Genomic DNA, 25,979 nt, shown 5'->3' with positions numbered 1-25,979 from the left:
TCAATTATTTGGTTGACTGCTCAAGATTTAGGGGCTGTGTGTCCTCATAATCATTTTATTCAACATTGTGTCAGATACGTTCCTCTTCCCTTTTTTCAGTTTCAGTTTCATTCTTTTGATTTAGTTTCATGTAGTCGTAATGTTTTAAAGCGTCTCGTCTTACTTGTTCACAAACCTGCAGATGAATTATAAATCTAGTGAACAGCCTCATATTTTCAAACAGTCCATCTTTATTATAATGGATAAGTCTGGAGGTATTTCATACTTTTCTTATTGTTATAAAGTTTTATTCTATTTTAGCTTGTTTTTATTTCCTATTCTCTTGGCTCTTTAATGACAGTTTTTAATTGTATTTAAATGTCCTTTCATAATGTGTTTCTCTTGCACTTTGTCTTGATGCTTTTGCTGTTTTATGTAAAGTGCTTTGAATTGCCTTGTTGCTGAAATGTGCTGTATAAATAAACTTGCATTGGCTTGCCTTGAAAAGATAACAAACGTGTTGCCTGTGTAGCCAAAGCCTGATACTTTACATCTTATTCCTCTGTGCCATAGACCTCCATTGTTGTTTAAAAACCCATCAATGGACCACACTGTTTCATTGGGGGACATGTTCCTTCACTATGGGCATTGTAGTTTATTTTGAGCTGTGTCACCTCCCTGATGTTTTCAAAGGTGCACTCCGCCGATTATACACATAAAAGTCTGTTTACAGAATTGGGGAGTACAACTACATATATGAAAAAAAGTAGCATAAAGCCTTTTGTGGCTTCAGAAGGAGCTGCGCAAAGTCGGATTAATTGCCTCAAGCGCCAGTTGGGGTTGAGTACTACCGGTTTGAAAATGTGAAAATCTGGGGGTTTAGAGTTACTGTAGAAAGAAGTAAGCTTACCAGACCTCTGTGACCCTCTCCTCATCTCATCTTGAGGCTAGTGGCTCGAGGCTGACCAAACCGTGGCATTATTTGTTTTGGTCTTTTCATGAGATTTGTTGACAGTAAGAAAAATAGAGAACATTGACAGACTTCATTGGCAAATTTCGCTATAAAACTTGATTTTAATTGTCCATAGTTAATCGTGATTAATCGCAAATTAATCGCACGTGTTTTTTATCTGTTCAAAATGTCAAGTATTTAATATTCTTATCAACATGGGAGTGGACAAATATGCTTGCTTTATGCAAATGCATGTATAATTTATTATTGGAAATCAATTACCAACACAAAACAATGACAAATATTGTCCAGAAACCCTCACAGGTAGTGCATTTAGCATAAAAAATATGCTCAAATAACAACCTGGCAATCTCAAGCCCAACAGGTAACAACAGCTGTCACTGTGTCAGCGTGCTGACTTGACCAAAACTGGGTGTGATTATCATAACGTGGGCATGTCTGTAAAGGGGAGACTCGTGGGTACCCAAAGAGCCCATTTTCATTCACATATCTTGAGGTCAGAGGTCAAGGGACCCCTTTTAAAATGGCCATGACAGTTTGTCCTTGCTAAAATTTAGCTTACGTTTAGCGCATTAATTAGCCTCCTTATTGTCAAGCTAGTATGACATGGTTGGTATCAATGGATTTATTAGGTTTTGTAGTTTCATACGATGCCAGTATCTTCACTCTAGCTTTCAAACTGAGCCCGCTACAACCTAAAAATCGCAAATTGCAATAATGCGTTAAAGAAATTAGTGGTGTTAATTTGCGTTAACGGGTTATTATCCTGTTAACTTTGACAGCCCTAGTAACAATGTGGGGGTTTGGAGTTGGAGAAAGAAGTAAGCTTATCAGCCTCTGTAGCCCACACTTCAACTCAGCTCGAGGCTACATTAACCGCTACTAGCATAACACACCTGAATGTCCGACCGAACTGTGGCATTATTTATTTTGTTGATGGCAAGAAAAATGAAGAATATTGTCACTTGACTTATCCTTTAAAAAACCTAAGGTGGGATGTTCATTGGCAAATTTCACTGTAAAACTTGATACTTGAGCTTGATATTTTTTCACTTCACTATTCTTATAAACAAAGATAGATATTCCAGTAACCTTCCGTATCATGACTCCAGGGACAAATGCGTGAAACTCTCTTTAGATTCAAGACCAGAAGCTTATTTATGCACAACAAGAGAAACAACACTGCCTTTGTGCCAAATTTAAACCCCTGCACAACACTGCTCCGTATGTCACACCTCAGTTATTGTGAAAAATGTAAACACGTGTTTTGAGAGTTATCCAGAGTGCTGATCAGACGGCACTCTCCTGAACCGTCACTGGAGCTCCCCAAGGAGCTCACCGAAATTCTCGCCAACCTCCCGCTGGCAGGTACTGTAACCAGGGGTCACTCCTCCCAATCTCGAGACTAACTCATCTATCAGTATCATCTTCTCCACCTGAGTGTTTCCCTACAGTACATGTAACCCTCTGTGTTCTCTCTTGTGCTTAGCGTTGTGACTGTGAAGACGATGCCAGTTGTTGGTTTTGCAGCCCACCTCTTGAGTACAAGTTTCTCTCTGGTGCATTTAGTGAGTCTGTACGGTTTCCGCAGAACTGTTTTAGTTGTTTACTGTTTTGCCAAGACCTTCCTTTGTTAAATCCTGGGTCTATAAATAAATAAGCATCAAGATTCTCCTGAGTTTTTAGATTCTACAGTACACTCCTTCTCTCTTAATATTGGACATCATTACAGATTTCATTGCAGCAAATATATATGAGTGTGATTATCACTCTTACAAAAAATGGATGTCAACCTATCCATTTACAACTGGACATATATCAGAATCACTATGTTTTATCTGTCCAAGCAGCCTTTGAGTTGTTATGCAGGAGTGGGCAGTAGTTATAATCTTCCTCTCGGTACATACTATTTTACTTCACATGAAAATATCTGATGGGATGGAAATTCAGTGAATTACCTACCTGACAAATTGAAGTTCTTCATCACATTGATATAAATAAGATGGAAATACAATATGACCATAAAGCAGTCCTGCTCACTGATTGATCTATTACAATCAGAGACATTAAATGGAAAGCTACCCATGGTATTAACGGTACGGAAACAACTCTGAGAGTGAACACATTCCTCTCAGCTTGTGGCATCTACATCGTATCACCTAATCATAATGAACAGCCATTACTGGTGCATACACCATTGTGAGACAATGCACACTCTGCTGCTAGTTTATTAGGTACACCTAGCGAAAACAGCTGGAGTCTAATACATTATAACAGCCTTGCTATTAATCCTGACTTCATGAGGATTCTGTTCAAACTGTTTTGAGTTGTTGATTCAACTTTATGGTCATTTCAGAAGCTTTAGATTGTGGTGCTGTTGAATTGTATTGCTTGACACTGAGAGGTGGTTTTAATAGTTAATTGATTTATTCATAATTTTTTATTTTTACTTCTTATGTTTTATTATATTCTTTATTATATGTTATTATGTTTTATTGTAAGATATTTTTCTTTCCTTTTATATTTACTATTTGTTTTCTTTCTTTTATGGAGCCTCCCAGCAAAAGCATTTCACAAGATTGTACTTGTATAACTGGAGTGACAATAAACTTGAATTACTTGAATCTGAACTATTTTATAAACCCGATTTACATTAATGATATAAATCAATATGAAATCAGGTAATTGACATTTAGGATCAATTAAAGGGAGATCTGTTAGGTAGTTAATACTCTTATCAACATTGGAGTGGATAAATATGTTTGCTTTATGCAAATGTGTGTATATATTTATTATTGAAAATCAATTAGAAACACAAAACAACGACAAATATTGTCCAGAAACCCTCACAGGTACTGCATTTAGCATAAAAATAATGCTCAAATCATAACATGGCAAACTGCAGCTCAACAGGCAACAACAGCTGTCAGTGTGTCAGTGTGCTGACTTGACTATGACTTGCCCGAAACTGCATTTGATTATCATAAAGTGGGCATGTCTGTAAAGGGGAGACTCGTGGGTAACCATAGAACCCATTTACATTCACATATCTTGAAGTCAGAGGTCTAGAGACCCCTTTGAAAATGGCCATGCCAGTTTTTCCTTGCTAAAATTTGGTAAGTTTGAAGCCAGTGTGACATGGTACCGATGGATTCCTTAGGTTTTCTAGTTTCATAAAATGCCAGTAGCTTCACTCTAGCTTTAAAACTCAGCCCGCTACAACCTCCAAAAGATTTATTGCATTAATGCGTTAAAGAAATAAGTGGAATTTGCGTCAACGCATTATTATCTCGTTAGCTTTGACAACCCTAATATATACACACACACACATATTTATTCCTTTTTTCACATTACTGTATATTTTGGATAAAAAATACGACATGATCGTACTCGTAGAAAGAAGAATGTTGCTGCACATGTTCATAAATACTGCTCTGTAATGTAATCTAAAAATAAAAGACTAAAAATGTTTTGCCCAGATTCCCTCTTTGATGTTCTCTTTTCACTAAAATCTGGAAAAACCATTTCATGATGCATCTGTGGACGTACTGTTCACATACTGTCACAACACATTCATGTTTACAGATACCAGTATCTGTGTGGAAAGTAGCGTATGCAGATTGCGTATACACACATCTGGCTCCAGGGCAGTGTGGTGGCTCTGTGGTTAGCACTGTCACCTCAAAGCAAGAAGGCCCTTACTTTGATTCCTTTTGATTCCCTGGAGAGTGGGTGGTTTCTGCCTAACGACACATTATTCAGTCAGACAAGAGATTTAAAATTGTGTAGAATAAGTGTGAACATGAGAGTGGGTGAGTTTCCGACTTGTGTCCTGTGATGATGTGCTGATCTATCTGGGGTGTCGTCGTCCTGTGTATGCTGCAAAGGCCATGATTATGTTATGTAACATAATGTAATACTGTTTTTCATTATTCTTATTTGTTGCACATTACTCTGTCCTCGCTGTACAGTAACCTTTACATTTCGAATACATTTTGCTTTCATTTAAAAATGTGTGTGTGCATAATATAGGGCTCAATAACTATACTCCAAGATACGATCCTGCCATATTTGAAAACTAAATAGAATCTGAAATTGAATTTGTGCTTGTAAAAGTAAATTCAAACTTGATAATACAAATTTTTGCATTAGAATTACTGGAATCTTCAGATTGTGGTATGTGCTCAGTCCTCAGTTGGCCTCATCATTTTGGGAGAGCAAACATAAGCAGCTGCAGATAAAAATCATGGTTCCTTAAAATAAATAAGAATCCAATTATTAAGCTTAAAGTTCTGTCAACCATGTCATCTACTGCTGGGTGAAGTTAAAAGGCTTTGGACTCTGAATAAGCTCTAATGCTGATTTATATCTGTGGCTGGTGTCTCCTCCGTTGTATTTTTATATTAGCAAGGAAACTTGTGTGATGACAAACATTCAGGTTATTCTCAGAAGTAAATCAGCATATTTACAGTGAGTAAAATACATCATAAACCAGCAGCTACATCCTCTTTGCTGTAGGCATTAGTGAGTCACTGTGCTAGCTAGAATGTGTGTGGGGAATAATATTTCTTATAAACAATGACAACTGAGTGTCGAGCTACATATACTATTTTCTGAAATTTACACAAAACAAACAATTCCAAACACATAAAAATGGAAACTTTGTGGTTTTAATGCTTCCAGGTAATGTATGCATATCCTTACATATATATGATATAGCATATACAGTATGAGGGGAGACTCTATAGGTGAATAGGGTACAAATTTTAACTAACAGATATGACCATTAAACGTCCCCAAATAATAATTTACATTAAGACAATTATATTTTGTATTACAAGTTTTCAGAAATTTGATGTTTAAATATGCAAATGAGGCCGTATCTTATTTAATATGTACTAATTTACATACATTTCCAGAACAGAAATGTGAAATGGTTAAAAAATCTTGTTTCTTTTTGTTGATATATTAGAGTCAAAGGTTTTTACAAAGGACATTTTGTATATCTCTTTTCATATCTCCATAAATAGGAAAATAATGTCAACAGCCATATTTTCTTTTTTTGCCATATTTTTAAGAATAAAATGTTTTATAAATCAGGCTATGAATGATACATGAACAAACTGGAACAAACCTTCAGAATATAGATAGGAATGAAACTGGAAAGTTTGATGCATCTACTGAAGTGGATATTTCTGGCTCAGAGTTTTGATAACTGTATAACTGTTCCACTATCACAACATTTCCCCTTAAATGTTTTAAATTGTGGGGTGTCAGAGAAGTATCTGGTAATGAAAAGTCCAGCTCCAGCCAGTGTTTGAAGTGGGCTGGTACTGCGTACCGGTGAGTACCGCCCCACTTCTTCATTTTACTCCTTGTGACTTTTTCTTGTGCTCCGGCACTTCTCACAAGCTGCCATCACTCTCTTCTGCCCTCTCCATATCAGGTTCTCTGGGAGATTCACAACAGCGCAGCGCCAGCGTTTTTGCAGAGTGTCTAATAAGCCGTATGAACATAAAAACAATGTGAGGGGGAGTGACAACGATGGTGCTGTAATTTATCAACACAATGTTCACGTCCTTTTTGTAAAATAATTAGTGAACTGTTCGTCATTATTATTTGTGAACAAATTGTAATTAATGAAACATTATTTTAAAATTTTCTGAAGCTGCTCTTTAAGGGCAACCAAGAATTAAATGGTCAGACGAAGACGATATGTGCAAATGATAAAACAATCATTTAACTAGTAATGATAATGGTTCAAAATTATGTAAAATTGTATAATTTTAAGTCAAAAACCTTCACATTTCCTTGGGGGAGGACACCCAAACCCAATATCTCCTAATATCTTTTATTCACTGTAGAAACTAAGAATATATCTCTTTATCCTGCTGCATAAGATGTAGGAGCATCCTGACTGGGAACTGAATGATACCCAACTATAGGTTACAAATAACACAGGAAAGAACTTTAACTATTAACACTATGGGTAAATATACAAACACACCACCATAACCCTATAATGTTCCAGTTGGAATATTATTGGAGTATTATAGACCTACATATCTGAAGTATAATAATATAGCAATAAAATCACAACTGACTGTGACTGACACATTATAATATGCTTAAAGAAGTAATGAATAAATGTGAATAAGTGGCAAGAGATTGCTGATAGCGGCTGATATACACACGCCAACATGTGAATAAGAGGACTACTGGCACTTATTGTTTCCCACTTCAAGCACTGGCCCCAGCACAGTAGAATAAATAAAACTAGTGCATGTCATAGATGTTACTGTTAGCTCGTTTTTCTAGGTATATAAGGTTAGGTAACATTTTTGAGCTTGCTTGCCGAACTGTGAGTGATATCCAACAATACTTTCTTTCAGCAAGCACCAGAGGCTTGTTTTATAAATGTAAAAAGTGAAAACAGTACAAAGTACGAAATGTACTCTTTTAAGTTGTCTGTGCTAACATGGTTGTTTTAACCTGCTCTGACTATGAATATGCATGCATGGCAAGGCACAAATTGTATATAATACTGTCTGAATACCCCCCCGCCCCATAACCTGTGAATAATTATACACAATGCATATAATCATGCCACTCATTTAATAAGCATGTGTCTCACATCAAGACATCCAAATGATTGTCATGTTCATGCCTTTTTTGCGGTTATTAGGATGAAGCATCTTTCATAATGATATTAGTGCAGCAAAGAGGAACCAATTTCTGTAGGTTCCTGTTAATTAAAAATTACGTTTTAACTTTTCAGATAAGGAAGAATCCTGCCCCCAGATAACACTATTTTATCCCTCATCTATTAAATGTATGTCATACTACTTAATTGGTGCTTAAATCTTAATAAATTGTGCAGCGTTTTTCCACCTCAAGACAGATTGTGCTCTCCACAGCTGTATAACGTATGGCATTGAGCCTGAAGCTTTAACCACGAGCCCAGCTGAGCCATTCACTTGTTATAGCCATGTGGGTAAACACGCTCGACTCAGCAGAAATATAGTGCAGCACTGAAATGAGCTGTGAGATTAACTGTGAGTTTGAATATTGAATGTATAGCTGCTCCACTTTTTTTTTTTTTAGAGGTGGGCAATGCTGTCAGAACACACCGTGAGCCAAATGTGTCACCTCCCTCAAGACATCAGAGGAATGTTTTCACATTGGTTAAAAGTTTGAACAAAAAGAACGATAAATGGCTTTTCCCCACAACAGGAGAGTGTCTTACTTGTGCACTTTTTCAGCCCGGACCCTTTCTTCAAGGCGTGACGGCTGAGTTTGCAGCTGAAGTTGTTCTCCCAGAACTCAGCAAACCAGATATTCCTTCTGTTGTTTTCCAGCGTTCGGCTGATGAAGTAACGATCAAACCCTAGACAGATCAATGGGTTCATTGTCATTGGCACAGTGAGTGTCAGTGTAAACAACAGTGTTGGTACAGTCTGTTAGCTGGAGCTCTGATGTGTCCTACAGTATAATTGATTGAATATTGCATATGTTCAATTTACTTTGATTGGCAGAATTTTAGTTTTTAAACCTTTGATGATCAAATGATTAATGTTTAAGAATTACAAATCTGCAATTCTTCTGCAAACAGATACACATACGTGATCACATGAAAAGAATATTTCACTGAAATAGAGTGCTGCAGGGATGACATATTTTTGTAGGCCAACCAGGAAGTTAGCATCACCCTGGTTCCCTCAACAAAAAGCCAATGGGATTTTTCCATTGGATTTTGGATTATTGCAGAAAATAAGCACTGTGGCAAAAAAAAAAAGTATGATACTTACACATTTTTTCCGCAACATAATCTTCACAAATGGACACCACTCTTATTTTTGGAAGAGTAAATGCAATCGGCCGAAGTAAAAAGCTAACGTTAGACTATAAATTAACTACACCGCGGTCGCATGAGCGCTAGTATACTCAACAAGGCTGTAACGGCGGACAAGTCGGCGTGATGATGTTTAGTCGTCTCATTTAGCCACTTGTTAGCAACCACTTTCTTTAAGACACATTAAGGCTCCAAAGTTCACAAGTGGGGTATTTAATGATGCATTTTATGTCGCAGAACAAAATGTTGAATTCTCTTAAGCTTAAAACCCATTGACTTCCAGACGAGGGAACCAGAAGTGCTAAAATCCTAACTCATTTCAGGGTTTTAGGACTCATTCTTGTAGCACTCTATAATGCACATGGTTTTATTATACAGGGGGATCTGTTTTTTTGCACAAAGCACAATGCTCTCCTCTGTACCTTTGATGGACTGCCGCTTGGGCAGGATGGTGACTGCTCCCTCTGCCATCTCCTCCTGGTGCACAACCGGAGAGATCTTTGAGCCCCAGCTGTCCGAACCCACCCAGATGAAATGGCCTGTCTGGTTGGCCTTTTTAGCTGCATGGAGTAGCCGCCTGCAAAGGTGAGGAAACAGATGTTGACATGGATAAGGTCAGCATCCCGACCAGCTCCGCTTTGATTTTGCTTTGCAATTCATTACACAGTGGTCTGCTAGAGCTGGACGGAAACGGCTGTGTTCCCACGGCTGCTGCAGTCGTGTTTCTCTTATCTTCAAAGAAGTGTTGTGCAGCTATTACCAGGCCTTACCTGATATCGTCTTCGTTGGCAAAAAGTATGACAACTCTTGCATTTGGGTTTTCTCTGAGTCGTCGGATGACCTTGTCAAACTCTAGCTGCTTGGGCTCCCGGGGAATCTTGACAGACTGGGAGATGCATACACCCCCTAAACACACAGAAGTTTATAGATGTCAATGTGATAATTTAGAGAAACCGCAGAAAAATACCTTCACAGTATCAAATAAAATCACGGAAATTAAATATACAATGAATTAAACATCAAAAATGTCACTTTACATATTGTGTGAACTGAATTTAAATGTAATTAGGTACAAAAAAGCAATCATGGGTGAGGTAATGAAATCGAGGGCTTTGTCTTGTCAGTTTTCCAGGGAGTGCTTAGAGAACTGAAACTGAGATGGTGAAATGCTGTATTGACCAGCAGGAGGATAATTGGCTTTTAAAAGAAACAGCTCTTTGAGAGTTTCTTAATATACAACTTTTTCTTTATCTACAGTATCAACGTATCCTCATACAACGGTTCGTATGATAGCTTATGAAATCATTTTGAGTGCATTTTCCTACAAATGTCCAGCAACAGGTGTGAATTTCCGCCCGTTGCATGCATACAGTTTTTCAAAATAAACTTCAGTCTTCACAGGAAACTACTTGGTTAGGTTTAGGAAAACATTGACTTGGTTAGGTTTAGGCAGCAAAACTACTTAGTAAGGTTTAGGAAAAAAGATCATAGTTACAATATGGGTTAAAATAACTATGGAAGTAGCATAACTTAAGTACGGAAGTTACGTGACAAATAAATCAACGTTGACTTCTGGTTTCACACGAGATATGAACACCGGTCTCCTCGGTGGAAGTGTGGTGTTTTTTGACCCACTCATCCACCCAACCTCCTCCCTACGCAGCGTTTGTCGTTCTTTATACTTCCTGGTTAACTATTACGTGGATTGAATACGAAAAGATTTCGTGGGATATATATAGGCCTACAAATTACGAATTACTATTTGTAGGTATAGCTACGAACAGTGAATGATAACAGCCTGCCAGTATGCAGTTTAGCAGTTTTGTGGGACAGAGAATGGTGTTAACAATGTGCAGTACTGTGTATGTTGTTTCTCTGTTATTTCTACAGGGCATTATTCATTCTTCTTCATTCCGCTGTGGATCTAGCTGAGACTTTTATTTTGAAAGGTACTCATTAGCATCTTTAGTGTTACATTTCTTACTTTTCCCATGGTTCCTAAAGTGATGTCATTGTATTTTTATGGGGTTAAATATGTTATATTATAGAGTTTGTGCACTTTCCTATAATATGTTCCTATAATGTTGTGTGTTTGACAGGAACCGCTAACTTTACTTCCTCTTTCTGTTCTGGATTTTCCCCAGGAAGGTACATATTTTCTTCGCTGTACTTACTTTTAGTGTTTTTGCTAAATATGGGACACTAAATTACTTTTAAATTAAGTGTGAACTAAATGTAATGATTTTTTCTTTATTTTTGGAGCTAAAGTTTTATTTATTTTCATGTATAAACCTGTTAATGAGAGCAGAAGTTTGTGGAGGCATATGTGTGGCAGGGCTGCTGAGTAGCTTGCGATGCTAGAGTGTACTGTTATATGTTGTTATACTGTTGCTAGCGTGGAGCATTTGATGACTCTGTTCATGGTATTACACAGGAGAAAAGAACATTTATGCAAGAGAGACCCTGTGAATGCTTTCGGTCTGAATCCCAGCTTAGACCCACTATACACTCACAATATGACCAACACTTTGAGTCCTTGTGAAAGCAGACTGAAAAGTAAACAAACAAAAGGATGATGTGATGTGTTTTGTGCAGTCGAAGCAATGTTTCCAGTGCTTCTCCAACAGGATTTCTTGGGGGAGATTAAAAGAGCCTCAGTGTGGCATGTTTGTCTGAAGGATTGTTTCTTAGCATCCTGCAGCTCTCAGGGCAGTGGGGACACAGCCGAGACATGTCTTTGTACATACCGTACACTGTAGATCCTATAGATACATACTGTACCTGTATCAGGGTTGAAGTTGGAGACCAGTGTCAGGGAAGCGAAACTTTGTTAGTCTGTGTTTATTTACTGTGTCACACGAAAGATTAACTTTACAGCCCGACAAGTTCTCCAAAAAGCAATCAAAGGAAACAACCAATGAAATGACCGAACAATTAACTACAAGCTAATTAAAGTAACACCTCCCTCTCTATCAGCGGAGCCGTGTCAACAACCTGATGAATGAAGCTCATACAGATAAATACTACAGTGAAAAGGCTTCTACCATTGCTATTTCAGTACTTGTAAAGTAGATTATTGTCCAGTATGTGTGTGTGTGTGACAGGCAAAACTGTGGTGATCTAGACTCCTGTCATTCTGCGGTCTTCCACCCTGGTGCCCAGCTCAATGAGGGGACAGCTAAATCCAGATTTAGCTGTCTAAAAAGTTTTCAGGTCCGAGACAGAATCCCTGTGTTGGATGAAACTGTCTAGTCACAGCTGTCACCGAGCCTCGTTAAGTTTGAGAAGGTCAGACAGAATTTCTGACCTTGTCCTCACACATGCAAAGATCTTACATTTTGTCAGCCAACAAAATCTGCAACAACCCTGCAATGAGAGCTGTGTAAAGACAAGTTTTAATAATGGTGGGCTGCAATAGCTAATGAGAGTTCATGACAAAAGAAATCAACGCATGCTGCCTGAGACCAACCCATTCTATCCAAATGTATCTTCTGGCTCTGTAAAGATTTTCTCTTTTTGTCAGCATAGATTAGTGCACATGTAAGATATTTTGTAAGCGTCTCTTTGTTCTCAAGCTCAGCTTTGACTCAATTAGGCAAAAAAAAACAAAGTCTGAATAAAAGCAGGACAGCAGGATATCAAGATCCCTCACCATCATACCCAAACACAAAATATTTTAATACGTGACCCCCTATCTAGGCTGTATCTGTTTAGTATGTCCATCACTGCATCAAAGAGAAAAGAAACTAGATTAAAAAGCCATCAATTTCAGCCATGCAGACGTTTAGGTTTGTCTAGTTTTGTCTTTGCTTCCCCTCTTGAGGAGTTCTACAGTTCCAATAAAGATACTTTTACTATCCCACGGTCTGAAAATTAAACTATAAATTTGCAGACCTGTTGTATTAGCTCTGGTCTCACACTAAGAGGAACACATTGCACCGCTGCTTTTAATACTTTATAGGGCTTTCAATCCATTAAAATATGGAATCACAATTAATCACATGATTGTCCATAGTTAATCACGATTAATTGAAAATTAATCACATAATGTTTTATCTGTTCTAAATGTACCTTAAAGGGAGATTTGTCAAGTATTTAATACTCTAATCAACATTAGAGTGGGTAAATATGCTGCTTTATGCAAATGTATGTATATATTTATTATTGGAAATCAATTAACAACACAAAACAATGACAAATATTGTCCAGAAATCCTCACAGGTACTGCATTTAGGATAAAAAATATGCTCGAATCATAACATAGCAAACTCAATCCAAACAGGCAGCAACAGCTGTCAGTGTGTCAGTGTGCTGACTTGACTATGACTTGCCCCAAACGGCATGTGATTATCATAAAGTGAGCATGTCTGTAAAGGGGAGACTCGTGGGTACCCCAAGCCGCATTCAAACATGGAACCCTCTTGCTGTGAGGCGACAGTGCTAACCTCCGCACCTTTGACGGCCCTACTTTATAATATAATACTTTTACTCGTATTTATTTGTTACAGCAGTAGCAACCAAGCACTTTGCTTTCAGTACCAAGAGCAGATACATTTTCAGCACGTGTGACCACGACTGTTCGAATAAAATTCCCTACCAGGTTTAGTGCAAGGATAATGTACTGAGTGAAATGCCAAAAAACACATTAGGATTTATAGACTGTTTAATAGACAGGAGTGCCATTTGGTTAACTTCATTCCTTCAGTCCCATGTGTTCATTTTAGCCAGTATCTGTTAGAAAGGGGAGTTATTTTGCTTTGTATGGGACGTCATTTTCAGCAGAAACAAAAGCTGTGGTAGCAAATGGTAGTAATGTTTTTCACAATATTTCTGTAAGTCGACTTGCAACAACCTGTACAGCTGCGTCAATTTCATGCACACTTGTCACCATTTTAGTGGCATTTTCCGGTCCCATTCTTTTATGGGTGCAGCTATATAGCTATGTAGGAGGATCCCACCTGCAGAGCTTCAATAAGTCAATTGTTCCTCTAACTGGGGGAAACAGCCGTCAATGACACACAAACAAGATTTGGTTGGTGATTCAGAGGTGAAACTGGGTTAGAGGATTTGTAGATTCTTTGTAAATAAACAAGAATAGGTTATGGATAAATGGTTTCTAGTGCAGCACTATCAAGTCTCATGCGCTGACAAGGGTGTTAGGAACAAGCCTTTGAGGCTGTTTAAGTTTTCCGAAAGGTTTCTTCGACACTTTTGGCGATTTCCTTTTGGACATTTATTACAGATTTTGAGCAGGAAGTGCATCATGTGTTTGATCCTAGAAGGGATTTTTGGTATACCTAAAAATCACACTTTAACCGTCTGGATGCTTCTCATCATCTTTTAGTTTATGGTAGACTGCCGCAGGGAGTGTGCACATTCACAGTCGTGAGAGCATTTCATCACTTCAGCCATTTGTGTGTGATGACCCACTTGTCCAGTTGACTCAAACAGGCTCTATTATCGGTCATTTGGGGTGTTTACGTAAATTGATGGGTTTAGATAAGTGTGAAGCATGTAAACCACGCCGCCACTTTGCAGTTTCTCACATGCCACGGTACAGGACTGTCCTGGTGTTATCTTAACAATGTGTTCACTAAAATGAATGGAAACTAATAGTGACAAATAGGCAAGCTGCTGCAGTGTCAGGACAGCCGCAGTCATGTAATCTGTCTCTGCCACAATGGCTGAGCAGCTTTCTTCTTCAGCTTTTCATTTATATTTAGATGCCTTCCAGATAACAACACACACACACACACACACACACACACACACACACACACACACTGTGTGTGAAATCAAGTCAAGACATCAACAACCAGTGCATTATCTTTGTGTTTGAATTATGTGAGCACCGGATTCCACAACCACAAAATCGGATTATGTCACAGCCGCACACTTTCATGTTTCCCACATGAATAAATAAGATGACGATTAGATTAAAACTGCAGAGAGAGGACGTGTTGAGTAAGCGTGCCACAATGGTCGGGGTTACTGGTGTTTCACGGTGTTCGGGCATATACAATCACATTACTTGCCCTCTGCCCCCACTGTGGTTTTGCTTATATTTTATAGAAAAAAACTCAGTTAGTTCATTTTCGTGTATCAGCGCCCACGTTCATCAAATAAAAAACTCAAATTTGTAAAAATTAGGGGCGGCAGTAGCTCAGTCCATAGGGACTTGGCTTAGGAACCGGAGGGTTGCCGGTTCAAGTCCCCGCATGTACCAAGTACAGATGCCAGTTTGCCTCTTGGGCACTGCCGAGGTACCCTTGAGCAAGGCACCAAACCGACTGCTCGGGCAGCTGTCAGGGGCAGCCCCCTCGCTCTGTCATCTCTCTCATTAACGCATGTATACAGTAGGTCCTGTTTGTGCATGTGTGTGTGTGTCCTGTATATAACAGAGGGAACAAATTGAATTTCCCCTCGGGGATTAATTAAGTGCCTTTCAAAATACTAAGCGTGTTATCAATACTTAGTCGGATGCTACAATTATAAAGTGAAAGTGTCGAGATGATGATGACAAAGGATTTGGTGTCTAAGCAAAAAGGAAGAGCACCTATTTGGCAATATTGTCGATTTAAACTAAAGCTGTCGATCGATTAAAATTTGAATCGCGATTAATCGCAAAATAATCACACATTTGTTATCTGTTCAAAATGTACCATAAAGGAGATTTGTCAAGTATTTAATACTCTTATCAACATGGGAGTGGGCAAATATGCTGCTTTATGCAAATGTATGTATATATTTATGGGTCTGTAAAGGGGAGACTCGTGGGTACCCATAAAACCAATTTCCATTCACATATCTTGAGGTCAGAGGTCAAGGGACACCTTTGAAAATGGTAATGCCAGTTTTTCCTCGCCAAAATTTAGCGTAAGTTTGCAGCATTTTTTAGCCTCTTTCACGACAAGCTAGTAGGAAATGGTTGGTACCAATGAATTCCTTGGGTTTTTCTAGTTTCATATGATACCACTACATAACAATAGCAAGTTGCGTTAATGCGTTAAAGAAATTAGTGGCATTAAAACAAATTTGTGTTAAGGCGTTATTATCGCTTTAACTTTGACAGCCCTAATAAAAACCTTGAATTTGTAAAAACACAAAGTGTGTTATCAATACTTAGTCGGACGCTACAATTATAAACTTAAAGTGTCTGCTCTGTACAGCAGCAGCAGCAAAGTCACAGCACAGAGTAGCAGGAATCATTTATCCCGTGACGAGAGTAAGGGGAATTCAATGGGCGGAGGATTCAGTGTCAAAGCAAAAAGCAAAAGCACCTATTTGGTAATATTTTGGATGTAAACCCAATGCTAATAGGGAACCTGATAAAGTGTAATGAGTCAAACCCACTGTACTCTACCTGTACAGCACCAAATGAGAGACAGACAAAGTTAGTGACAATGTGGTTGAGCATTTAGCAACTAAGAGATATATCATGTTTCCCTTCAGGAGTTTGTAGAGATCAAACCACAGCTAAGAGGAGTCAAAATTTGACATTAACATGACTCTAAAAAAATCCTAATGTTGCTTTGTTTCTGCTGGATGTGCAAATAGACAACTGTGTGCTTCACCATATCAACTGTATGCGTGGTAATGGGCTAAAAACATCACTTAATGCTGCTTTAAGTTTCAGCGCATTGAGGACTTCTCTCATCTTCTGTACGTCATGTTTGTTCAAATAAATCACCAGACTAGTGAGACTTTACACATGACACAATCTCACACAACAACATATTTAGGGATGCATGCATGTAAGGATTTATGAACGGTCATATTTGTGTTTATGAGGAACATTTGAATGATATCTTGTATGTAATGTACAGTATACTGCATCAGCTCCTTGTAAATCCGGGATTAAATTTGAAGGATGCTGAACTCCAAATGAGCTGACAGAGGCTTTCTATTTAAACATGAACTTTAGTTTCACTTCCTTCATTTTGCCTGTATTTTTAATTTACCGACAGCGCATTTCATGGCTTTCATGTAATATTTCAAGGCAGAACATACTGCAATTTCCTGCTTAATTCAGGACTTGTAAAAACAGCAGTGAGCTTGCTAACCTTGCAGCAGTCCTACAAAAAAGGACTGTTTTTTAATTCCACTGAAAACTACAGTGTTCCTGTTCTGCGCTCTAATTTGAATGCATTATGTAAAGACCTCTTTGTCAGGGAGTAAAGTTATTCACTGGAAAAAAAACAAGGAGACACAGATGTCCTCTTGCTGAATACTGATAGCACTAAATCACCCATAATGATCAGTTATTGCTGTATTAATGAGGACGTCTGTCAGAAAGGAATATGATATGTAGATCTTATATGAACAGAAGCAACATGACGTTTAAAATTACATGTGTGAACTATTCACCATTATAATGTTCTCAACAGTTGTACTGTGGTTTTACAAATGAAATGTGAACTGCAGAGAAGTCACAAAAGTTCACGGAAGAGTTTAAGCACTGAACTGACAACATATTCAAAGAGGGAAACCGGATCCTGAGAAAGCGTTTGATGCTGGAAACTAAAGTAACTTTGCCTGTGATGATTTTACCTTCCTGCTGCATTTACAATACAAAGAGGAATCTTCTAGGTTTGCTGTTGGCTTGCTTTGCGTCAGGAGGTTGTTTTTCGTGGATATGTGAGGAGATTTGAAATAACCTCGTCTTGCAAATCATTCCCCATTCTCTTGCCAAGTGTATACTGTGTAACTTTAACTGCCTATGTGGGTCTGACGTGCCTGAAAATAAATTCCTGTCCAACGATGCCATTTGTTTTTCAAAATACATTACCAAGACATATTTTCCACCGCAAGCCGCATCAGCGTGGCTGGTTGTAGACATTAATCTGTTATGCTGTGTCCATGCTCAGTTCATGTTCAATTAAACCAAAGAAATACAATAGTATTAAGTGTGAAAACACAATTTGTTGTGTCTCTGCTCCACTGACTTTCCTAATTGTACATCTTTCCCCTGTTATTTGTTCGCCACACATGTCTTTTTGTGTGTTTAGTATGAGGAGCCACTCAAGTAGATAATTAACCAGTTGGAACGCACCATGACTTCTTTGTTTTTTGTTTTTTTTCAAAGCTCTCGATGCTTCTGACTTTCAAGGGCTGTTTCATTTTTGTGCTTTCGGAGCGTGTAAAAGTTAGTTGATCTCAGACTTCAGCTTGAAATATTGTGTTAAATCAAGTGAGAGCACATATACCAGTTCAATACCAGTCATGCATAAATCAAAATAATCTGTTTTATTATAGTCAATGAAGTGAGGCATATACTGTAAAATGATAAGAGGACAAAAATACAATGATACTTAGAGACTACATTTTGAGAAATAAAAAAAAGTGAATACTGTGCTTTAAAATAATATATGTCTGCCTATTAGGTTTCTAATCGGTATACTCAAACATTTGGTAACATCTAAAACAATACCACACACACATGGGCCATCTTTACTTGGCGGTCCCACAGATATTTCCGTGATATGGTCCATGTCAAAGTGCAACAGCTACTTTGAAAAACACCACCAAGGAAAAATAAGTGAGAACTAAAAATCAATATTAGATTTAGTCATTTTTATCTCTGCCAGGGAGGTTGTGTTTTCAGCCTTGTTTGTTTGTTGGCAGGCAGGCTATCTCCAAAACTTACCAACAGATTTAAAAGAGACTTGGTGGAGACTTTAGCCAAAGACCAAGGAACAAGGATTATTTTTTGGTGAAACTGTGGATCCGGGCACAGAACCAGGAATGTTTTAAGGGGACTAATTTAAGGGGACATATCATGCTCATTTCCAGGTTCATACTTGTATTTTGGGTTTCTACTAGAACATGTTTACATGCTTTAATGTTCAAAAAAATATTATTGTTCTCAAACTGTCTGTCTGAATATACCTGTATTCACCCTCTGTCTGAAACTCCCCGTTTTAGCGCCTGTCTCTTTAAGACCTCCTCCTGAAAAAGCCCAGTCTGCTCTGATTGGCTTGTGAGAAACATATGATGCACCTTTACAAAGGTAGTTCTCAATCTGCGGGTGATATATTCTAATGAGCCTGCATGTGACATAGGAAGAGGAGCCAAATCTGAATGGCTTGTTGAATCACATGTTTTCTGATTAAGCCCCCAAAAAAACTGACTGGGTTGTCTTATTTCACAGTTTGTGAGTTCTTAGACACTCCAGATAACCAACTTTATGTGCATTGAAAAAGTGAGTTTTTCATAATACGTCACCTTTAATATACCTGGATAGACCTTTCTTTTTTCTTTTCTTTTTTTTTTTACATCCTCACTACTTTCTCATTAACTATTGCATTTACTCAGATGGAAAAAAGTGTGATTTTTCTATGTAGCTTATTTTATTTTAGTTTATTATAGGAGATTCTTATTCTCTTAAATCAAAAAATATTTTAACATTTTACTACTGTCTACTTTTACATACTGCACGTTTCTTTTTTTTATAGGCCAATGTGTAATTTTATTGATTTGCAGCTGCGGTGAGATGTCAAAATAAAATAATAATAAAATATTTCCTGGAATGATTAATTCGTAGAAGCCCAAAGTAGAGAGGACAGCTTGTCAGTGTGAAATCTGCTGAAGGCTGACAGCATAGTATGTTTTTCACTTCTGCGTTCATTGAATGGCTTTTCGTGATTCTGCTTTTATAAAAATAAACACACAAATTCTTCCTTACACACCGGCATACACAGAGCTTCTGAAATGAATTCACAGGTCACTGTGAGTACACTAAGCAGGTGACATAAAACAAAAATGTTTGCAACATTTTTCATGCACAAAGTCATTTACTAAAATCTCCTCCCTCTTTTACAAAGACTAACATGTAGTTACAGCTTTAGATGAAAAACCTACATGCAATAAAAATCCACATATGAAAAAGAGCTGTCTGTTAAAAAGACTAAGCTGCTAATTTGGTGTTTGTTATAATTTTGTGTTTTACATTCACAGTAAAGTACACAATAATTATTCACATTTATTCATTTGTTTGTTTTGTTGATAGTTGATTGCTAGATATTTGCTCACCACATACTGTCCTATCACGAACATGTGTTTATTGTGTCACGTGGGATTGATGAATTTATATTCATATTTAAAGTAAAATGGAACTTCTAATCACTATTTCATGATAACGCATGTTCAGTCACATAGACCCTTGACCACAATAATACATATTAAAAGTTATTGTGATTTAGTGTGTTAAAAAGTTTTGTTCAACACAGTTTTCAGATTGTTTTCCTCAAGTGTGTGGTTCGCATTGAAATGTCAAAAAAGAGAAAATGGTTAAATTGCTTCTTTTGTTTCTCTCTTTTAGCTTGATGGTACTTTGGCAAACAATAAAAATGGAGCACTTTCTTCATCCATGGTGTTTGGATGAATAGGATATTTTTACAAATATAGCCAGATACAGCACTTTGGGATACAACTCCATTCTGTCAGATCTGACTTTCAAACATCAAACAGAACAATAACATTTCTAATTGTCTGTGTTGTCGGCTGTATAACTAGACAAAATAAGCGAGGAAAAAAAAAAATAGGAAAAAAAAAAAAGTTTGAGGTAACATTGTTGGGAACCAAAATGACCTTAGTTGTTTTACGCTTTCGGATCGGGCCATGGTGGGGGAGTCAAAATCTGTCATCATTTAAAATCTGACCTTTAGTTAGTATCGCCTCCATCAAGCTAATCATTGTAATGTTTTTAAACATCAGACCACAGTGCCGGAATGAATCATCCGTCAACATTTTAGCGACATTGAATGGAGGTGGTGTCTGCCATATCACATTTGAGTGAAGAAAATGTGAATTTAATTACAGACGCCCTCCAATCAGTCTGCTCTTTTGAGATATCACCTGTAGTGATGCAGATTTGCTATTTTGCAATTTTCTTGATCGATTCTTATTTCCAATTTTTTAAAAGTCTGACCTTCCGATTTCGATTTTCTTTTTTTCTCAGAACTATGATGGACAGCATACTCACACATTTTTGAGTATTATAAAGAGCCTATTACAAAGAGTCAATTATTTATTATCTATATAAAACTATGTATTTATTTATCTATATATTTATGTATGTATATGTACATGTATATGTATTTGTTTGAACCGTTCGTTACAGGACGTCCGGTTCAGTATGCGTCGTCTGTTCGGTATGCCCTGTGACACAAACTGTCAAAATAGTTTCCTTAGAAAAGAGATTTTATAATCTCAATGGGCCTTGCCTGGTTACATAAAGGTATAATAACAATAAATAATAATTATGATGGAGTATTACTAAAAATTGTGTCATTTATTTATGCCATTTTATTCTTATATGCCAGTATTGGAGTTAACTGTTAAAGTAATAATTATGGACAATAAGCCACTGTTGAATGTTTACATTATTAAAAATAAATGAAAAAATATATATTAATTATTATTATTTTCATTTTTCCTGCTATACCAAAAACGTACCGAACCGTGACCGGCAGAGAATCGGCTATATCTGAGACTGATCGGTCACCTGTCATGGCCATTCAAGCTGTAAATTGGCAGATTCCGAGCATCTCTAATCACCAGAGACATCATTAACAGATGGCTTGACACAATCCCTTCATTACAATCCCTCTTTAAAGTGCAAGACAAAAAACAAAAAAAAAAATACTCGGCTGCATAATGTTCTATTTTATTTTTCACCTCTCCTCAAAAGCAAGGGCAGCGGTTTCAGTCAAACCAATTGACTTCTGTCTGACCTCTTTCCTATGACTACAGTCCAGAAACGCCTTGGGCAGAGCTGAGTCCGCACACTAAGCCCTAAGAATAGGAGTGCTTTAGACTGTAGCCTACTTAATTGACTCTGTAATAGTGTCATAGTTCAGTGCCACCAAATTGACTGAGTTTTCAAGCAAGCTTTGGCAACACTGATACCCTTAACAATGACGAAAAGGCCTCACAGTGCAACTCCGAGTTAATCGCCCTTAATACAACATGGAGCAACAAAACAGTGGCGATGTAGCACTCTATGTTACCCTCTGCACTTAGAGCCAATTACATCAACATGTCAATAGATTGAATATATAACTATCCGTCATGACAGCATTTTAAAGCGGCACTTATCAATATTTTTATGTGAGCAATGGATCACATAAATGTAAAAAGGGTTACTCGTAGTGACAAAGAATCAGCTCTACAAAGCATTTTAGCATCTTTCAGCTCATTGTTTTGATTTTCTGGCCCCACAACTTTACTTATTTTCAGGTTCAGTCTCATCGCTCTCATCGGCATCGTTTTCAGCCGTAGCAACCAGCTGGTTTAAGCAAAAACCAACAGCACATGTCATTATCTGCCCTTCACCTAATGGAAACGAGGCAAAGGTAGCAAACAGCTGGTGAACATAGTGAAGCATTTAGCAGCTAATAATCCAGATATTTCCCTCAGGAGTTAATGGGGGGCAAAATGAAGCTAAAAGTGAGTGAAACCTTATCGGCTTTGTAAGGACATAAATCAGTTTATCAAAAGTATGTGATGTTCAGCTTGTGGATATCCGCCCCAAAGTGCCAAACAAAATAACTAATTAATTCAGCTTTAACTAATCATAAAATCTATCTTAAATATCTGCACTTGTTACTTGCTAGTGGTAGTAATCAACTAGGATTTTTTTTCTAACTGATAGCCCACCGTTGTAAACCGATTATCAACCATTAACCGACAAGATAAGTGCGTTGCATGCAGGGTTGCTGTGGTTTTAGTGCCTAAAAAGCCGCCCAGCTGCAACAATAAGCCGATGCACAAACAGGTTAAATCCATAATTTATCGCCAGCTGCAGTGTGTGTGCAAAACAGACAACTGAGTCCCCAGTTGCTACGTGTATTGTTGAGGACTCATGCAGCCACTTTCCCAGTATGTCTCTACCGCATAATTTAGTTTAGTTGCGAGGTTGTCAGCTGTGCGTCTGCCCGGCGTAACGTTAGCGAGTGTCCGACAGACCATGTATGTTTGTGCTACGTTCGCAGCTGTAGCGTTGTTGGTGGCCTCGTGTTCACGGTAAGTTATCAGTAATGTTATAGCTGTAAACGTAGCAGTGCAGTGTGTGTATAGTTTATTTGTTGGTGAATAAATGCTACACCTCAAGACCCAAGCCAAGCTCCTGTATCTTGCAGCACCGGTTTAGACTCACTTAAGGTGGGCTGTTAAGGTGGACCAGCTATTCTCCTTTAAGTGACAGGCCACTCCTCTGAGTTTTGCTCAGCTTTAAATTTAATTTTTAATATTTCTTTTAACCGTTAAACTGATAGCATTAATCACTAAAAATTCTTAATGACGGTTAACTGTTAAACGGTTAATTATTAACATCTCTATAATTAACATTTCTTTAGTTCTCATTATGCTCAAGTGAGAAAATTAACAAGAACATCAGTCATCTGAAGTTCTCTGAAGCCTCTTCCTGGGAGTGTTTTTCACACCTCTGACCTGTCCTGAGTAGAAAAGAATGCTTACATTCAAAAGGTGTTAATTAAAAAGAGGAAAAAACCCAGGCGCCATATGGGGGAGGCTACCGAACAGCAGGCTCCTACTGTTTTTGAATTTCAGTTTTCTGCTTTTGTCTGTGTTTCTGTGGAGACGAGGTCATCTGGAGTGACAGGTCGACAATGATTAGGTAATAGGTCTTCACAGGCTTCCGGTGCTTTATAAATCTGCTCTGTTGGATCGCACATGGCTCACTTCCAAATTTGGCTAAAGAAGTTTACCTTTTCTGCTTGTCAAATTGTGAAATCAAATGTCTCTTCACTGAAGAGAGAACCAATTTGTTGTTTTACTGAGAAGTAATTCCTACAGAGTGAACTCAGAGAAAATATCATCCAGTATGTATTTTTTGCTCAATATTTCATTGGTGCTATTGTGAGAGATACTGTGAGTGGGAGGGGACCTGCAATAGCACAGAAGACCTCTTATGAGAGAAATGATAAGCCTTAAAAAAAAAAAAAGACACAGCTGCTCGGGAGTATTTTTGCACCATAATTGACGTGCCAGAAGCATAATTTCCCATCATTAGAGGGACCTGTTGCCTGGGAGCACAGGAGCTTCCAAGGAGGAAAATCCAAGCCCTTAAGCTGGCGGGCCTGAGAGATAACAGAGCTGCAGAATCACAACTGCAGAGATATGGGCAAAATATGCAGACAACAAACAAGCCCATTTTGCCCATTCATAACCCTCGGTTGTAGAAATCATATCAAGCATTCTGTTATACATAATGAATGCAGACCTGGAGGAACATTTTCTTAAAATACTCCGCAAAGGAGTGAAAAGTAAGTTTAACCTCAAGACTGATGTGTGCAGTAAAGTGGTTTCAAAATGGCTGAATAATGTGACTCTTCAATCCCTATCTCAGCTGCTTGCCCTTGAGACGAAGCCTGCGATTGTGTCGGTCCTAAAGAAAACCTCGGCTGCAGGAGATGAATGACCCCTGTCCATTTGTCATCATCACCTCCTCACCAATTAAACGCCGACAAAACACTGCGGAGGAAGCAGCCGCTTTCCTCTTCTAATTGACTGATTGATTTGCCTGTTTTTCTATCACCCTATAAGATGTTTTTATGATGCAACCCCAACAGTGTTTAATTTGATTTATACAATGCAGCTTTAGCGAGCGCACTGATGTGGGAAGGTGATATAAACACCATTTGTGAATTCATATGGTTTAAAAAAGCCCTCCCTGCCGAGGACACAAAACAAAAAAAATAAATCAAGTGTTTTGTTTTGCTAATTTGTTGTTGCAGTCGAGTCCCTGTAGAATAGACAGCAATGAGGACAGAAATAATGTAAAACTGGCTAAATTTTCAATAGAAATATCCCAAATCTGAGTTTAAAAGATTTTGTTGTTATTGTTGTTGTCTGGTTCATGTATTGAGAGATGTGTCCAGCCCTAAGGATGAGCTATTATTTAGGTATTTACCATTCATCTGGGATCTATATTCACCCCACCCTGCAGGACAATCAGTATTCATGAAATAGATTTTGCCAAGACAATTTTTCCTTAAAAAGCTGTTTGCCATTCTTGGTTAAGGACAAGTTTGATATCCCGTAACAGCTTTATTTCTCTGTTTCCCCTCTGAGGCAAAAGGGAAAAACAGAAATTCTCTCAAGGTTTTTCTTTGGGATTAGCATTTTGACTAGGATGGTTTTCTAGGACTGTAACTTTTAGATTAGAGGACCCTATAATCAATATTTTGCACTGATATGTAATGCTTTAAATTTGATAATTTTTGCTGAAGTTCATGTCTCCACAACAATGTTATTTCAAGGTCTAGGTTTCAATTTATTCATCCATAAAATCACGGAAATTATAGTGTTCCCATCTAATCAACCAACACTGCATACAGAACATAAGAAATAAATACCCATAAAATAACACAATAAAGACACATTTCTGAAGATGAGGTTAAATAGAATAGGCAATGTGTTTTTGGCATCATTGGGCAAAAGCCCAGCATAAAAAATAAAACCCAGCATATTGTAATTCAAGTGTTCTGAGAGAAAACTAGACTTCTGCACCTCCTCATGGCTCTGTTTTCAGGCTTTAGAGAATCTAGCCCGTGACAGGAGACTTTGGCCAATCACAGGTCATTTCAGAGAGAGAGAGCGTTCCTATTGGCTGTTCATTCAACGGAGGCAGCTGTAAATCATTTGCGAACTCCGATCAAACGGTCAAATTAGGCAGCGCTGATCAAATATGAATCAATATTCTGTTACTGTAATGACTATTTCTCGCCTCAAATGTTTTCAGAAACATCATGCAGTGTGCTGTTTAGCTGTAATATGAGAAAGTTTGCTCCGGCTGGTGGGCGGTGCTTAGTATTTCCTCAACAGATCTCAACATGGCTGCCGAGTCATAAACTTTCTTATTTTACAAATAAACAGTACACTACAAGATGTTTCTGAAAACATTTGAGGCAAGAAATAGTAATTACAGTAACAGAATATTGATTCATATTTGATCAGCACTGCCTATTTTCACCGTTTGATCGGAGTTTGTGACTGATTGACAGCTGCTCAGAGACAGTAGGCTCCAGCTCAGCTCTGATTGGTTGTTTTCCTACGGTCTGTGAAATCTTGCAGATGTCATTAGGAGCACCAGAGGACACAGAGGCACATGATTTTTTTCAGATTACCTGTCTCATTCACTACTGTCAGGAT

General features: G+C 37.9%; 1 protein-coding gene across 2 annotated transcripts in view; it reads right to left on the bottom strand.

Moving 5' to 3' along the window:
* Positions 1-25,979, bottom strand: part of LOC141770615 (metabotropic glutamate receptor 4-like) — a 197,112-nt gene that overhangs the window by 38,359 nt on the left and 132,774 nt on the right. For both annotated transcript variants that reach the window (XM_074640340.1, XM_074640332.1), the window contains exons 4-6: positions 9,575-9,710; positions 9,227-9,381; positions 8,199-8,339 (exon numbers count right to left, since the gene is read on the bottom strand). In XM_074640340.1, coding sequence (XP_074496441.1) covers positions 8,199-8,339; positions 9,227-9,381; positions 9,575-9,710 — 432 coding nt within the window. The remainder of the gene's footprint in view (positions 1-8,198; positions 8,340-9,226; positions 9,382-9,574; positions 9,711-25,979) is intronic.

Source organism: Sebastes fasciatus, chromosome 1 (genome assembly GCF_043250625.1).
Source record: "Sebastes fasciatus isolate fSebFas1 chromosome 1, fSebFas1.pri, whole genome shotgun sequence".
Taxonomy (NCBI): domain Eukaryota; kingdom Metazoa; phylum Chordata; class Actinopteri; order Perciformes; family Sebastidae; genus Sebastes; species Sebastes fasciatus.
This window is presented reverse-complemented; position numbering and strand designations above follow the sequence as displayed.